Here is a 15,907-nt window from a genome sequence, read left to right as displayed (position 1 = left end):
ATATATATATATATACATACACATGTGCTGTATGTGTATGGTATGTATAATGTAAACATGGATGTGCATCTGTGCATACACCAATAGACTTCTGGCCAGCAGGCTTGAATATCCAGCTGCATTCCCTTATACTCTCAGGGCCAGAGTCTAGGGAGAGTTTGGGGCTCTGAGAGTACGACCAGGACCTACACAATACATCCTGTATTTGGAACTCAGGGCCTCACACACACTGTCCCAGACAACTCCTGGGTCTTCCTCAGTCAGCCATGCTGGTCCCTGGTAGCTCTCCACCAGCACACTGGCCAAGGCTGAACTTGGGACTCATACAGAACAACAAGCATTGGCAGCCATGACTTCCTCCTCCTAATACATGGCTTCCACTGTCCTTACCCCAGTACCTGGCCATCCCTTGTGTGGATAGCAGGAAGGGCCAAGTCACCATACACAGAGCAACACAGACAGTGACCTGTCTCCATACCCCTGAAGCCCCATATTCCTCATGGGTTCCTGGGTCCTTGGTGTGTCTATAATACCTTGCGGAGTCCCTTTGCCCCTGAGTTCCACATCTGGCCCAGTGGATGTGATACCTTCCATGGGACCTGATACCTCCCACAGAACTCCAGTGTCAAGTGCAACAGCTCTGCCACTGTTGTCCCACCTGCTGTGTGATCAACGCATGTCTCTCCTATTCCTAGTGTAGAGTAGAGAGGCAGTGTCTGGTACCTGGTGGTGGGCTGTAGGTATCTGATAGCAGTTCCTGGCTGATTACCACTGATCTGCAGGTGCTTGGGGGAGGGGGGAAGCACCACAGAGAGCACCATCAGCTGAGCCTGTCTCCTCAGCTTCTACAGGACAGTAGCCAGTAGCCAATGCTCCCACAGCCCCGCCCCTTCCTCTTTGTCCTGTTCTCTCTGGGCTCTTCAGTGAGGGATGGCCTGCCAGGAGGAGCCCCCTTACCTTTTCAAGTTTGGAAAGAGCCAGAGAGTAGCTGTCCTTGGCACGGAACTGCATGAACCGCATGTTGGAAGGGTGTGTGAGCTCCGTGGTGATGCTGAGACTGGGGAAGAGCCTGAGGGGGGATTATTGTGGGAGTTGTCATCCACTCAGGGCTGAGGGCCTCCATGACTCCCAGAGCTGTGGAGTCTGTGGTCATAACTGGGTGGCCCCTTGTGGGTCCCATTGTTACAGCTATGGGGTTGGTCTCTGATAGATCTCGGGGTCAAGCCTGTGGGATCTGTGGTGGGTCCCATAGTCATAGAAGTAGTCTCCTGTGAGTCCTATGGTGAGGTCTTTGAACCCTAGGGAAACCCATGATCATAGCTGTAGGGTCTCTTGTAGGAACCACAGTCAGGGATGAGGACTCTAGTGGGCTCTCTGGTCCACACCATGTGGCCTGGTTTCCACGGTTTGGGTGCTCACCGGAACATGGTCTGCACGTTGACAATGGTCTTGGCATCTGCCATATAGTCCTCTTCAGCACTCATGGTGCTTTCCTTGTCCACCACTACCAGGTTGTCAGCATAGATGATGCCACACTGCAGCAAGCTGTCCAGGCTGCACAGGGCAAGCAATATGGTCACAGGATCAGCCCCAATCCCTCCAGCACCCCTTCACCTGGATTGGGACCAACTGCCCATTTGAGGCAGTCTGGGGGAGGTGGCAGAGAGGGACAGGAGGCGTCGTGGCCATGCTGTTCTCAGCTTACTTGTCCACGGATCCTTCCATGTAGTAGACCATGGGGAAACAGCAGATAGCCTCCAGGAAGTGGTGGTCAGGCCTGTGGGGACAGCGGGGCCTGGAGGTGCCATCTGTTTTATGGCTTATCCTCACCACAGTGTTGAGGCCCCAAAAACATGGGACTGAAGGGGGTTAAGGTCAAAGGATCTGCCATTTTTCAGCTCAGGAAACCTAGGCCTTGGGCTTGTTGAGGCTAGATAGCCAAGATTGGACATTGGGCGCGTGCGCGCGCGCACACACACACACACACACACACACACACAAGGCATCATGAGGACTGCACCCTGCCTCACTTGTTGTCAAGCAGCAACACGATGGGGTTGAGCTCCCGGCGGGACCGGTAGTAGGCGCGCAGAGGCACAATGAAGTTGTAGAGCCCGTTGCCTGCTGTCTCAGCAGAGACAATAATCAGCTTGTTCTTGAACCCATAGGCCTTGGCATCCTCGTAGCTGTTGTGTTTGCAGCCCTGGTGATGTAGGGGAACCCAGGCTGGGCACTACCCTGGCTGTTGGAGAAGTCAGTGGGCCAACAACAGCAGGGACACATGTAGCACATGGGAGCCCTGGGGAGATATGGGGCCACCAGCCACCAGAGCTCAACCTGCTGGCGGACACTAAAGTCAATAGCCCGCCAATGCAGCATTCAGCTACAGAAATCCAGAGGGCCAAGTCATGTGTGCACAGGTGAGTATGCATGTGTGTATATGTGTGTTCACAAACATGCATTTCCTAGCTCTGCTCACCACAGCCCAGATGCAAGGCCACAGGCAGCAGATGAGTCTGTTTCCTAAGGCCCCTTTCCCCGAAAGGAGTCAGACCGCAGTCGGCGGGGCCTGATCCTAGTCTGTGGCTTGGCATTGTACAGGGAGGAAGTGAGAGAGGCTGGCAGGCATCAAAAGGTTCAGATCTCCAAACAATATGAAATAGAGTATGGGCCCAAAGCAAACAAGAGGCCATGTGCCTCCACCATGTGAATGCACACACTTTCCTCTTGGTAGCACACTAAGAACTACTGGAGGGGCCTAGAACCACGATAGTGATTAGAGTCAGGCAGGTCAGCAGCTATCCTGCCCTTATGTCTGCAGTCACTGAACCGTAGAGAGACAGTCACCTTCACAGGGGGCAGCATGGCCAGAGATGTGGTCCACTGAGCCCCACCCTGTTCCAGTGTGCTTAGCCCAGATGCATGAGCTGGGTTCTATCATGGATTGAGTCCTGTCCCACCAGCCATAGACTCCAAGGTCTTCAAAGGTCAACAAGGGGTCCCAAGGAAGGCAGAAGCGGGGAATGACAGGCATGTGCTGCCTTAAAGGATGCCAAGGACCCTGGAGCCTTGGCAGACTCTGCCTCTGCCTGACTCTGGCAGTGGGGTTATATGAGGAGGAGATGGTCCTCACCATCTGGAAGCACACAGGATGTGTTTGGGTGAGGGACACGATGGTCCTAATCTGCTTTCAGCCTCTTCAGAAAAGGCTGCTGTGAGGTCAGAGCAGGGAGGCAGAGAGCAGGCAGGCAGGGTAAGGCAGAGAGGGGTCTACTCCTGCACCATTTTGTAGCACAACCAAAATATAATGTCACCAAAGTGGGATGTCAGATGGTCACAGCTGAATGGCCTTACCTTGTCCAGCCGCAGGCAGCAGAAGGGGGCTTTTACAGGAAGGAGGTGGCATAAAGTTGGGGAGCTGCCAATGTAGGGTGAGTTGGGGGGGTAGCCCTTCACGTACCTGGATGAAGACAGAGACCACAGCATGACATGATGGCATGGTAGCCTGGCCACTTCAAAGCTGCCCTTCACCTGGAGAATCACAAGGTGGCCTGGTACTAGCAGAGATGGCTCACTATCCCCCAACTCTTGATTTGTACATCTGCCTGGGACAGCCACATGAGGTAACACCTCAGGGACCTGTCCCTGCTTCTTAGGCCAGGGCTGGGACAGGTCCATTGGCCCTAGATTGGCTCAGGCAGAGGTGCAGAGGGGCTACTTGTTGCTGCTCCGTCCATAGGACCCAAGCTGGGCTGGGAATGTTGCTGCCCACCAGGACGTCTCCTAACAGTCAGCCCTCAGCTACTCAGATGGGGACAGGAAGGGAGCCTTGTAACCCTTGAGAAAAATTCCACACAAAATCTACTCAGTGAAGACATTTACACACATACATATGGAAGAAAAGACAGGAACAGACACACGTGTGCACACATGCATGCATGAACACACAACACACTGGCACACATGTATGTGCATACAAACAGGCATACACAAGCAATACCCACCACTACACATCTACACATATACATACATATATATTCTCCCTCTCTTCTTCCCTCCCTGCCTTTCCTTCTCTCTCTCTCTGAAGCCTGGAAGCTGAGAACACCAGGGCTGTTGTAATCATTAGTCTCCTTAGTGATGCCCATGGCACCCCCATGTGACAGACAGGTTCCCAGGCCTGTGCTTCCAATGAGCTAGCCTCTCAGAAGGCTACTTTTCCTCCTCAACACCTGCAGGACCCAGTACACACCATGCATGCTTTAACATTGAGCCAGGGCCACAATCCTCTAGCTCTGTTTCTTCGTGGCCTAAGGGACACACAGACATAGGGACCCAGTACTTTCTGCTTGCAGGATCTAGGACCCCTATAAATGACCCCTCAACCTTAGAGAGGATCCCAACAGGAGGATGCCCTGACTGAGGTCAAGGTAGCTAAACTGCTGAGGACTTCCTGAAGTCCCTCTTGGTCTCAGACAGGAACATTTGACCTCATACCCCACCCCCCAGCCAGGATGGCTAACTTGGAGTAGGCTTGCAGTCTCTGGTTCTAGACAAAGTCTTGCTAAATCGTCTGCTGGTGATCTCTACAGACCCTGCCCCAAGAACATCCACCTGAAATGAGATGGGCCACACCCACAATACCAAGAGGAGCTGACCAGCTGGAAAGTGAGCTCAGGAATGTCTGCGGGTCAGTGCCTAGCTCTACACCAACTTGATTTGTGGAGTGACTAAGAGCAGATAGCCCAGTGCTGAGCAGGTATGGGGCTGCTCTACCACCCACCTTGCTGATTCATGCCACTGTGTGGGGTCTGTTAGCCCCATTGTCTATGACTCCAGCTTAGCATACCCCTGTCAGAATGCTCCCAAGTGTTTCCCAGGACTAGGCTTGGGCTGAGGTAGAGGACCTCGCTCTGCTTCCCTGTGTGTCCGGGCCCTACCCCAAAGACCCCATTTGGGATTACCATAGATGGCGTCTACACACACTGAGGACCTCTCCCTCCCACTGAGGAAGCACCACTCAGCACTCACTCAACCACAGAGAGCCCCTCGTCGTCTGAGGGCGTCACCTCATCCTCTGACTGGTCACTCAGCAGGTCGCAGGGCAACAGGGCTGAGCTGTCTGCCAGCTCCAGAACGGGTGCGATGCTGGGGCGCCGACTACTGGAGCCATTCTCGGTGGGCAGAGTCAGCTTGCTGCCGCCCCCGCCACTGCCACCCTGGGAGGGCCGGCAATCTGTGTTCTGCAGGTCCATGGCCACTGTCCCTGGACAGAGGGGTTGAACCTGACCAGTAGCCCTTCCCACGCCACTCTCTAGGCCCTAGGAATTTTGGCACATTCCTGAGTCTGTTTCCTCTTCAATGAGCACCCCTGAATGGTGGTGATGTTGACACAGGGCCCCATCTAAACTGGTTGCTATGACTAATGCTGACCTGAGGTGGGGGTCCTTGGAGCTCATGGGAAACTGGTTGATCTGCTCTAAGGATGGAGCTAGGGAGGGTGGCTACACAACAACCCAGGAGCAGCAAGGCCACTTTGACCTTCTGGCCTCTGTTGTTCCCACTTTAGTCCAGGGCTGCCAGGTTGGGGTTGGTGGTTGGCTCAAGGATGTAGCTCACAGCTTCTGTGGGCCAGATCTGAGGGGTGGAGTGGATGGGCTACCTGAGTTACTCTTGTCTCCCTAGAAGACATGGGGGTGAACAGATAGTAGGTAATGGATAGAGGCTGGGTTGGGCAGCATCAACCCCAACCCTAGGCTCTTCCTCAGGCCTGACCACCAGAGAAAGCTGCTACTGCAGGAGCAGCCACTTCAGTCTGACAGCTGCTGTCACACACCATTTAGAGTGTGTACCAGAGGGCTGGAGAGATGGCTCAGTGGATAAGAGCACTGATCGCTCTTCCAGAAGTCCCGAGTTCAATTCCCAGCAACCACATGGTGGCTCACAACCTCCGTAATGGGATCCAATGCTCTCTTCTGGTATGTCTGAAGACTGTGACAGTGTACTCATTTACATAAAATAAATAAATAAATCTTTAAAAAAAATAGAATGTGTATCAGAGTCAAAGCACATAGTCTCCAGAGACCACTTAGGCTGGGCATACAGTAGGTGCTTATTGGTGTTAACTTGCCTTGGAGGTCACAGCTTGAACTTAGCACCATGTGAAAGAAGGTCATAGCCCTGAATAGCCTGTGGGTCTGGGATCTGACCCCACCACCCCTTGGAGGACTGGCAGAGGATGACGCACGCCACAGGTGCCTTCTGAGCATTGGCCCAATGCTGCTCAAGAAGTCTCTTGAACCAGTTTTGGGAAGACAGCAGTTCCAGGGAAGAGTCATGAAGCTAAACCGCTGCTGACTCAGTGAATCCAAGGGCCTTCATCTAGTTAAGGGAGGCCTGGATGACACCCCAGGGGCCTCTGGGTAGTTCTTCATCTACCACAGTACCCCACAGGCTCTCATTTATCCAGGTAACTCATGTTCACCAAAACTCTGATAGGTGAGGAACCACAATTGGACAGATGTAAAACCCGGGGCCCGGAGAGGCTCACACTGTCCAAAAAGAGCTGGATTTCAGGGGTCTCCTGCCCAGTGGCAGGTGGAGTGTGGAGCGCACCCTTGGAAGCCACCCATCTTCCACCTGCATGCTTCATCAGCTCACCCATAGAGGCGATGATGCTATGCACTGGGAGCCGGGAGGGCCCTTCGTAAAGTGCCTGCCCTGCAAGACCCCGCCTCTTCTGCTTCTCCTCCTGCTTGAAGATGAAAGCTGAGTTCTCCTCCTTGGTAATATTGATATAGAAGCAAGTGTCGGAGGCGGCCAGGATGTGCCGTGGCCCTGGGTTCAGCAGGATACTCTTGTTCTCCTCACGCTTCAGCCCGATGAGGCACACCCCATACCTGAGTAGACATGGCTTGGAGCTTCAGCACCACTCCTGGCAGCCTGGGGCTCACGCTGTCCTCCTGAGCTACTTAGTCTCCTCCCAGGGACCACACCTGGACTTCTTGGACAAGCCCTCCCCTCAGGTGTTGGGGACTTGAGGATCCCAGGCCAGCCTTAGAAGCTTCAGAGAGGAGTGGCTTTGTAGCAGGCTCTCACATGAACCTGGTCCTGGGATGTCCAGACCATCCTCACCAGGTGCGCAGAGCCAGGTTACCCTGCCCTTAGCTGAGACTCTCCTGCCCAGGGCCCCCACTCATAGTGAGCTGGCCCTGGGTGGGGAGGATGAGTAGTTGGGTGGTGGTGGGAACAGCAGGTTCCAACCCTACAGGCAACCCTGAGCCCACATACTTCTTGTGTGCGTGGAAGGCTGCGTAGGTGAAGCTCTTGCCCTCATACTCCCGGAAGAATTTACTGTCACCCATGCGGATGTGGTACACCTCGTTGCCAGAGCACCGCCCGTACATGCGCTGCCACTGCTCTGGAGACTCCTGCCCTTCCCTGCCAGAGGAGCAGGGTAAGGGGCTTGCCACCCTTGGCCAAGCCTGCCCCTTACCCAATTGGTTAAACGCACCCTGCATCTCCCTAGACCCCTTCCTGTGCCAGACCTCTGCCCACTACATGCCCTCTGCCTCCAGGGAGCCCGCCCTGCCTTGTGGGGTTGATCGGGATGACCAGGGCGTGGTAGTCGGTCTGGCACAGGGCACTCACTGGCCACGGGACGTGTGCACCAGCAGGGTGATGAGGGTGGAGGTGGCCGGACAGATGCAGTTCAGGGCCAGCATGGCGTATTTGCACTCTTCCTCGCACACCACGTGGTCTGTGGGAACTGCAGGGTCAGGGCCCGCCACCCCTGCTGCCTGTGGTCCCTCCCCACAGCACCCATGTCTTTCTGAACATGTCAAGCCGCTCACTCCTGTTCAGCATTAGCTCAGCACCTCAGTGAGTCCCAGAGGAGCACCTGAATTTCTGGAATTGCCCAGCTCTACCCAGATGGGCAATCCCTCAGGTGCCCACCATGGCCCCTGTCTGTAAGGGCTCTGCTCAGTGTTCCTGCTTCCCTCAGCACCTCTGATTCCTGATCTCAGACCTTGGCCCCAGGTGGATGCCAGGCCACCTGCCAAGGCTGCTCCCTAGCGGCTCCCTATTTTCTGATGCAGAGAGCTAGAGTGAATGTTATCCCAAGGGCAAGCCCTCCTTGAGCCTATGAGAGGGATACTCTGCTCCCACCCTTGCCGCCTGCATACCCATGATGCCACAGGGCCCCCAAACACACCAGCAAATTTGACGTGAAACTTGTTTTCGGGCTTGAGGATCTGGACATAGAGGGGGCAGTTGGGGGCAAAGTCCTTCACAGCCCAGGCTCGAAGGATGGTCTGGTGATCCTGAGGGGAGGTGTGGTTGGTGTTAGAGGGCCTACTGCTAAGGGTAAAGCAGGCAGCACAAGTTGGGGGAGTCTGCCTGAACTCACCGCAGCTGTGCGGTCCACCTCATTCCTGCTGCTGAGGATAAAGCAGGCCTCTCCGTTGTCCATCCTGCAGAGCAGCAGCTGCTGAGTATGGCTAAGGACCCAGAGGCCTCCCCAGGAGGTCAGGAAAGGGTGGGCAGGTAAAGGGTGAAGAAGGATGGCCAAGCGGGGGCCTTGCCAAGGCAGCCAGGCCTGGCCCAGCACACCCTAGTATCGAATCCTGCAGTGCATCCCAGGCCTTCTAACCTCCCCAGATTCTTCCAGCATATTCTGAGCCGGTCAGGATGCTAGGACACCCACTTCAGAGTCCAAGCTCAGATGCTGAACAATGCTCACGAGCCAAGCCCATCCTGGAGACACCAATTGGCCAGTGGGAACCACTCAGGGTTTCTAAGCTGTGGCATCCTGGTACCTGAGAGGGGTCTCTGAGCCACACTCTGCCATATCCATCCACACTCTGCTCTCTGCCTGTAGCTGTCAGAGGCTTAGTGTCAGAAAGAATGGGTCCACTTGTGGTATTGATGGGAATACCTAGGCCCTAGGGCAGCTGACCTTACATAGAGCACACTACTCATGTGCTAGGCTCCCATTAACCCTGTGCTGAAACATAGAATCTGCCCTTTCCTCTGTCTGACTGACGACACAGCAGCCTGGGCCCGGGTGGTCATTTCTAGCTCCTTCCAGGTTCCCAGGAGACTGGCTGCTAAGGCCCAGTCTGAGAAGCCCGTGCCTCACAAACATGGCAGTGAAGCCTCATACCACCTCCCGCACCACAAAAGCTGTGGGTGCCTCCCTGCCTAGCTGGCACGTCCTCTCTCTAGCCAGCCAGCCCAGAGCCGGACACAAGCAGATACAGTCTCGCGGGAATTGAGCAGGATTCCAAAAGAGGCTGCCTCCATGAAAGCCCCGGCTCAGGGTTCTGGGTATGAAGGACCTAGGCCATTGTCCTGCTTGTCCTTGGCCCCGTATCACCTGTACCACACAACAAAGGGTACAGGAACCTTCTGGAATGAAAACGTGGCACAGAGGCTTGGGGGAGAGTTCCAGATGGTGCAGTAGCACATTCGACTTGCATGTTAACAGCACACTCTTTCACCTCAAGTCACTCTGTCAACTCTGCCTTTAAATCAAGAGCCACCCTCAGCCTCGTGTCTTTGTCTCTGACTCTTGGCAGCCGTTTTTTTTTTTTTTTTTTTTTTTTTTTTTTTTTTTTTTTTTTTTTTTTTTTTTTTTTTCCACCCCTGGTCTATTTTAAGCTCCCTAAAATCTGACAGAGAAAATCCCCAGACTCAGAGAGGGAGAGAGAAAATCTTGCCCGTAGGCAAGATCCATAGCAGAGACCACAGCTTGGCCAGGAGTGTTTGTCAGGCTGTCCAGCAGTGACTAGCCTGTAAGGGTAGATTCTAGAGTCCTGCCTAGAACCACTCTGGTCCTGCCTCCACATGGGACTCCTGCCTGCCTCAGGCAGTTAAGACTGTCATGACCCTACCTCTCTCTACCTGGGGATTCCTGCTGGCCTCAGGCCCAGGTCTGCTGTGCTGTCCTGGCCCGCACTCACTTGGCTCTCATGAGGTCCTGGTCCTTGAGGGCAGAGCCCTGGAGGTAGATGACCCGCTGGGACCACAGGGGAATCTGCAGTACTCTGCGCACCTGAACATCCATTTCAGAGGGACACAGGATGACCACGTAGTAGTCCTGCTGGCAAGGCTGAATGTCAGTGTCTCTGAGCAGGCTCCTGTCCCGCCCCCTAGCTTGTTCTGTTTCCTGGGTGGTGTCATTCCAGGGCCTTATTGGACCTCCATAGACACCCCCCCCCCAACACACACAGGACATGATAACCAGGGTCTGGAGCACTCAGGAGCCTAGCCCAAGTATGTGGCATTTCTGCACTGAAGTTGGAGTTGGGGGTTGAGGGGAGGTGAATGCTGGAAGAAATCTGAGGCCCCCTAGGTGTGCCCACAGCCTTACCTGGAGCCGGGGATGGGCATAGAACTCATTCAGGAAATCCATGAGGAGATCAATCTTGAGGGAGCTCACACACAAGACTACATGCTTTTCCGTCCGTGCTCGGTGGCGGCTATAGTTGCCCCCTGACTTCTGACGCTCCATCCAGAGGTAGACAAGCTCTTCAAACTGTGGAGAGGGAGTAATGAGCACAGGGAGCAGAGGGCGAGGCAGGCTGTAGAGCAGCAGCGTACCGGAGATGCCAGGTGCTGGGGACAGTAAGAGCAGGCCTGCTTGGCTGGCAGGATGCAGCAGGATGAGCAGAGACCAGAGCAGGGCCAGGAGCTGGCATGTATAAGGTGGGGTCAGAAACTGTGCTGTGTGGCACAGGTCCCAGGAAGTCCAGCTTGTGGCCTCAGAAGCTACATGACTAGTAGCAGATACCAGAACCTGTGCTCTGGACTCCTGGACAGACATGAGAGTCTTGGCTCCTCCTATCGGTTTTCCTGACAGTATTAGGAAATCCTTAGCGTGGAAGTTACGTACTGCCTGCCAGTGCCTCTCTATCAACAGTGACCAGATCAGTTATCAGGTTCCCAATAAATGTTCGGGCCTTGCCTGTGGGGTTTCCTCATGCTGGGTGGGAAGAGTTGTGAGGACGCCAGGTTCGCATCTGCCTGGCCCGGGTGGGCTGTGCAGTACTGGCTCTGCCCCAGGCCTCACATTGTATGTAGATCTGAGGTCAGGTGTCCACTGTCTTTTCCACTCTTGAACATCAAGACCACACATCTTAGCCTACTTCTAGGAATGTGGCAGTGGGCCTGATGGCTGTGTCCATTCTACAGATGATGTAACCTTCATCTCACTCCCATGGGTCCTCATGAGGAGACCTGTAGCCAGGGAGTGTTGGGGAACACAGGGACTCCCTGCAGGTGGTCCAGGGTGGGTCACTGCTGCTGGATCCCCGGGGCTTGCTTCTAGCCTCTCTCAGGCCTCACATGAAAAGTGTAGGGGTATTTGCAGCTATGGTGAAGGGGGTAACAGAGCTAAGGAAGGACTGACATTGAGTCCTAAGCAGACTCACTGTCTACTCAGAATCTCCAGATAGGAGCTGATCTGGAAAAAAGGGTGTGTGTGTGTGTGTGTGTGTGTGTGTGTGTGTGTGTGCACGCGCGCGCGCGTTTGTAATTTGTTGACCTGAGGTCATCTTGGATTATGGTGACTCCTAAATCCAGTATCTATGCGGTGCTTGTAGGTGGAACAAGGCCCACAAGGTCATATGGAGCAGGGCATACGGTGGAGCATGTGCCCAGGAGGCTGCCACAACCATGATACCAACTACCAGACACAATACCTACCAGATAATGGGCCGTGAGCACCCCTAGTCCCCACAAAGTCCTAGCCCAATCACAACTTCATTCTGACCTGGCCTCCACCGTATCTGTTGCCTCCATGTTTGGACACTGAGTCTTAAACACTTGCCCCCTGTGGAGGACAGTGAGCCTCAGCATCAGGCCCCATTTCAGAGCCTCCAAGGAGGCAAATAAGAGTTTTATTCCTACTTCATGTCACAGTAACTCGGGGCCACTGGGACGGGCTCAGCCTCACTCGGGGAAGGGACTGGGGAGTCCAGAGAGAGTCCTGATAGAGAATGAAGGCCGAGACTTGTATGGGTAGATTGTCCCTGGCACCGTCTCAGCTGCTGCTGGCTCAGGGTATCACGAACAGGCTGGTGGGGCAATGAGATGAGAGGCCAGGCTGAGCCTCAGATGGCTCTGAGTGAGGACAGGACCTATAGTGTGTAAGGGGGGCTACCGAAAGAGATGACTTCCTGGAACCTAGGAATGTGACAACAGGCCTTTGCAGAGATCAGGATGTGGCCTTTATGTCAAGAACATAGTCTGATGCTAGATCAGGATGACCACTGGGAGCTGTGTCTGATAAATCTTGGATGTTACTGTACCATCAAAGCCCACACAGGATAAGCTGACATGGGTACCAAGTGCAGCTAGAAGGAAGGAGAAGCAGGCAGAAGGAAGAGATGGCGAGCAACCGAGGAAAAGCCATGTACGGGGCCGATAGTTTGGAACTTTGTCTGTAAGCCAAGAGACGCTGAGGGCCAGAAGCTGAGACAGGGCTAACTTGATGCCTTCTGAGCTCTCTGTGAACCACGCCACAGACCTGTGGCCTCCATCACTGTGCAGTCTTCTTTTAACACCAGGTGTGTGACCAGCTGCCACCAGTCTCCGGAGACACCTGCACACCCCAACTGTAGTGACTCTGGCCAAAGCAGACCCATCTTGGATGTCATGACAGATAAAGGAGAACCCAAGCCCTACTCAGACACGAGCTTAATTAACAGAACCCAACAGACTCCAGCAGACCCCAGCGTAACACTGTAAAAAGTCATATGCTGTATTTCTCTCAGGAATTCAAGGGTGGGTAATATTAGACAACTGCATTAATTTTTAAATGTGTAAAAAGCCCTGTACTATAAGCCCTGTATCACTCCATTGGACTGATAAAAAGTATTTAATTAAAAAATTTCTGGTTCCAGCAAACTGGGGTGAGAAGGTCTTTAAGCAGAGGTGGGCCTCTACCCAAACTCAGCAGGCTGTCTCAGGAAGGTCAGAGCTCAGAGGCTCATGGACTGGACTGGAGAGGGATAGCACATGGAAGCTGACCAGTGTCACAACCCCCATGGATCCCTCCTGCCCTTTGTCACACCTCAGGGAGTACCTACTGATGTCCCTGTGCTGAGCATGAGGACTTACCTGCAGTGGGAGCACCACAAGGGTAACACAGATCAGGATGACCACCAGGAGCTGGGATGGCCAGATCTTGGGTGTCACATCACCGAAGCCCACAGTTGAGAAAGTCACGATGCAGAAGTAGAAGGAGGTCAGCAGGTTCAAGTTGCCGCCTGCCCGCTCCAGGTGCTGAATCCCACAGGTCCTAGAAACAGAAAGAGCAGGGCTGCAGCAGTTGGGGAGGGAAGGGCTGCAGCAGTGGGGGAGGTTGCAGCAGTGGGGGAGGGGCTGCAGCAGTGGGGGAGGGGCTACAGCAGTGGGAGAGGGGCTGCAGCCTTGGATGGGAGGAAGTGAATGGAAAGAGACAGGCTGCAGTGTGGAGTGGAGGCTGCCTGAGTTGGCTGCAGTGGACAGGGAAACAGGACTTTCCCACCTCTCTCCTCCCAGAGGGGTAAGGCTCTACCAGTCCTGGCGACCCTGTCACCTAGGACCTAAATGATGCATCCCTGATCATCAGGATACAGGCCTGGATGCCCATCACCCACAGGACCTTGGCCTTCTGGCCCTGAGTTTAAGTCTGGGCGTGGGAAAGCTGCTCACCCTAATCAGCAGGAAAGCGTTGGGGCTGCAATGGTGAGGGGTAGCCTCAGGTAGCAAAGGGGTGTGGCTGCAGCAGTGATGGGTGGGGCTGCCACCAGCCTTGCCAACCTATCCTCCAGCCCCTGCAGCCATTCCTAGCCAGCTCATTCTTGCCTGAAGGATGGCAGGAGGTGACTGGGTCTCTTGAAGATGTGGAGCAGGGCCACTCCACAGGCAGACGCAAGAGGCTGGCAGGTTTGCCCATGTGACCAGAGGCTCCTCACTCTAGGTGACCCTCCAAAAGACCCTGGCTGCTTCTAGACTCCATTCTCAGCTGGATATCAAACCAAAGGGTCCCTAGTCCCCACTCAGCCCCGGGGCCAAGTCCCTTCAGAGTTTGGAACACAGCCAGCTGAGCAGGACACCTTCAAGTTCAGATGTTGGGCTATTGTATACCTGAGTTCTGGACACAAGAGCGTGGAGCTAAGTTCTACAGTCAGCTTTGTGTTCCATCTGTCACCACCCCTTGGCCTGCTCCTAGGGTTGAGGTCTACCTGAGGAGTGTGCTAGCCATGGCCACCTGATGGGACCGTGAGATATCTAGGCACTCACCCTGTGAAGACCAGGCACAGCAGGGTGCAGAACAGGATGAGCACCTGGTTGAACATGGCTGACTGTGTGCGTAGGATGGCACGGTGGAAGTCATTCTGCAGAGAATGCAGCCATCAGAACCCACAGACACCCTGATGCATAATAAGCAGAGATCTTGTCACCCTTCCATCCCAGGAGAGGGTCACAGGCAACCTTGCCCTGTGCTGGTCACTCTGACCTCAGCTTGGTCTCAGGATGAGCCATGCCCTGGGCTGAGGTCAAGGAATGCCAGAGGGCAGATAACCTTTTTCTTCAAAACTGTCCCTATGCAACAGGAACAGGGCTGAGTCAAGGTGACTGGCCAGGAGGGGGCAGGCTACCAGGGAGATAGCTGTCTTCCTGGCTTTCATTTACAGGATGGGTAACCTTGGACATCCAGTAGAGGCTAGCCACAGGGGTAGTTGGAACCTGCATTCTCCTGATGCTGGTTCCGTGGCCCAGCTCTGGTTGTGCTTGCTCACACCCACATACCCCGTCCCAGCTTCTCAGCCCTGGAAAAGCTGTCTTCACAGAAAGAGGACGCTCAAGGCTGAACTGGATGTGTCACTGTGGCAGGCAGTCTCCAGGCCACTGCCTGGTCCAGCCAGTAGGTGGGCAAAGTGTTCCGGAGCTGGCAAGGGCCAGACCTCACTTACGATCATGTTCTCCAGCGCATGTTTGGCCAGCCAGCAGTTGAGAAACACAGGGATGAACAGGTTCCGAAGAGGTGGCCAGAAAACCTGTGGTGTGTGGGGGAGAGGTCAGGTGGGGCTTGGGTAGCAGAGCTTGGGGCTGGGGCTCACCCACCGTGATGATGAAGGGCAGTGTGTTGATCATCTCCAAGACGAAAGACACATGGAAGATCTGCTCCCAGATGTTGCCCTGGGGGACAGAAGGACTTCAGAGCCAGTGAGGGGCGGGGGCAGGGCCGTATGGCAATCAGGGTCAGGAAAGGGGGCTGGGAGTTTGGAAACGGGGAGAAGTAAAGGTTGGGAGTGGCCAGTCTTTGAGTTAGGGATTCATGGGCGGTAGGGGGAAGGCTGTGGAAAAAGGATGTGGTGGGAACTCAGGGCAGGGTGGGCACAGGGAGGAACTCACTTTGTAACTGAGGTAAATGAGGAGCATGGTCTCTAAGAAGCTTATTGTGGCCACAATGACCTGAGTGAAGAAAAAGCAAAGAGACTTGGAACAGATCCGGGAACAGGGCCTGACCTATGAGAGACTCAACAGGCAGAGCCCTAAGGAAGCTGGGCAAGTGTGTGTGTGTGTGTGTGTGTGTGTGTGTGTGTGTGTGTGCATATGTGTGCATGTAAATGTGCATGCCTCTGTGTGTGTGAGTGTGTGTGTGCGAGAGAGAGCGTGTGTGTGCGTGTACAGGCCTGCCTACACTCTTGCTGCTGAAATAAGATAGTCTTGATCAGAAAGACTTGCAGGCTTAACTGCAGTAACTACTCTAGGCCTGGCTAGGGTAGAGGGCAGACCAGACTCTGTCCAGCGCCTTTTTGAGGCCATCAGAACAGATGAGGCAAGGAGGGGTGGGGAAACCTGAGGAGCACCACTAAAGCTACCTCAGGAGGTGGAGGAGGCTGTAGAGGCAGGG

The 15,907-nt window shown here is 54.5% G+C and overlaps 1 protein-coding gene across 10 annotated transcripts in view; it reads right to left on the bottom strand.

Annotated features, from left to right (window-relative positions):
- Window positions 1-15,907, bottom strand: part of Kcnt1 (potassium sodium-activated channel subfamily T member 1) — a 36,679-nt gene that overhangs the window by 7,519 nt on the left and 13,253 nt on the right. For 5 of the 10 annotated variants that reach the window (XM_031369378.1, XM_031369371.1, XM_031369374.1 and 2 more), the window contains exons 6-23: window positions 15,406-15,465; window positions 15,115-15,189; window positions 14,964-15,047; window positions 14,290-14,384; window positions 13,123-13,303; window positions 10,373-10,537; window positions 9,963-10,111; window positions 8,408-8,471; window positions 8,213-8,321; window positions 7,648-7,756; window positions 7,288-7,437; window positions 6,658-6,896; window positions 5,029-5,263; window positions 3,355-3,460; window positions 2,031-2,203; window positions 1,706-1,777; window positions 1,420-1,554; window positions 958-1,069 (exon numbers count right to left, since the gene is read on the bottom strand). In XM_031369378.1, the coding sequence (XP_031225238.1) occupies window positions 958-1,069; window positions 1,420-1,554; window positions 1,706-1,777; window positions 2,031-2,203; window positions 3,355-3,460; window positions 5,029-5,263; window positions 6,658-6,896; window positions 7,288-7,437; window positions 7,648-7,756; window positions 8,213-8,321; window positions 8,408-8,471; window positions 9,963-10,111; window positions 10,373-10,537; window positions 13,123-13,303; window positions 14,290-14,384; window positions 14,964-15,047; window positions 15,115-15,189; window positions 15,406-15,465 (2,313 nt within the window). The remainder of the gene's footprint in view (window positions 1-957; window positions 1,070-1,419; window positions 1,555-1,705; window positions 1,778-2,030; window positions 2,204-3,354; window positions 3,461-5,028; window positions 5,264-6,657; window positions 6,897-7,287; window positions 7,438-7,647; window positions 7,757-8,212; window positions 8,322-8,407; window positions 8,472-9,962; window positions 10,112-10,372; window positions 10,538-13,122; window positions 13,304-14,289; window positions 14,385-14,963; window positions 15,048-15,114; window positions 15,190-15,405; window positions 15,466-15,907) is intronic. The other 5 variants (XM_031369373.1, XM_031369376.1, XM_031369379.1 and 2 more) reach the window with 3 other exon arrangements.

The sequence above is a fragment of the Mastomys coucha genome, unplaced genomic scaffold (genome assembly GCF_008632895.1).
Source record: "Mastomys coucha isolate ucsf_1 unplaced genomic scaffold, UCSF_Mcou_1 pScaffold15, whole genome shotgun sequence".
Taxonomy (NCBI): Eukaryota; Metazoa; Chordata; class Mammalia; order Rodentia; family Muridae; genus Mastomys; species Mastomys coucha.
The sequence above is the reverse complement of the archived record's forward strand: the minus strand, read 5'-3'. Positions and strand labels throughout refer to the sequence as shown.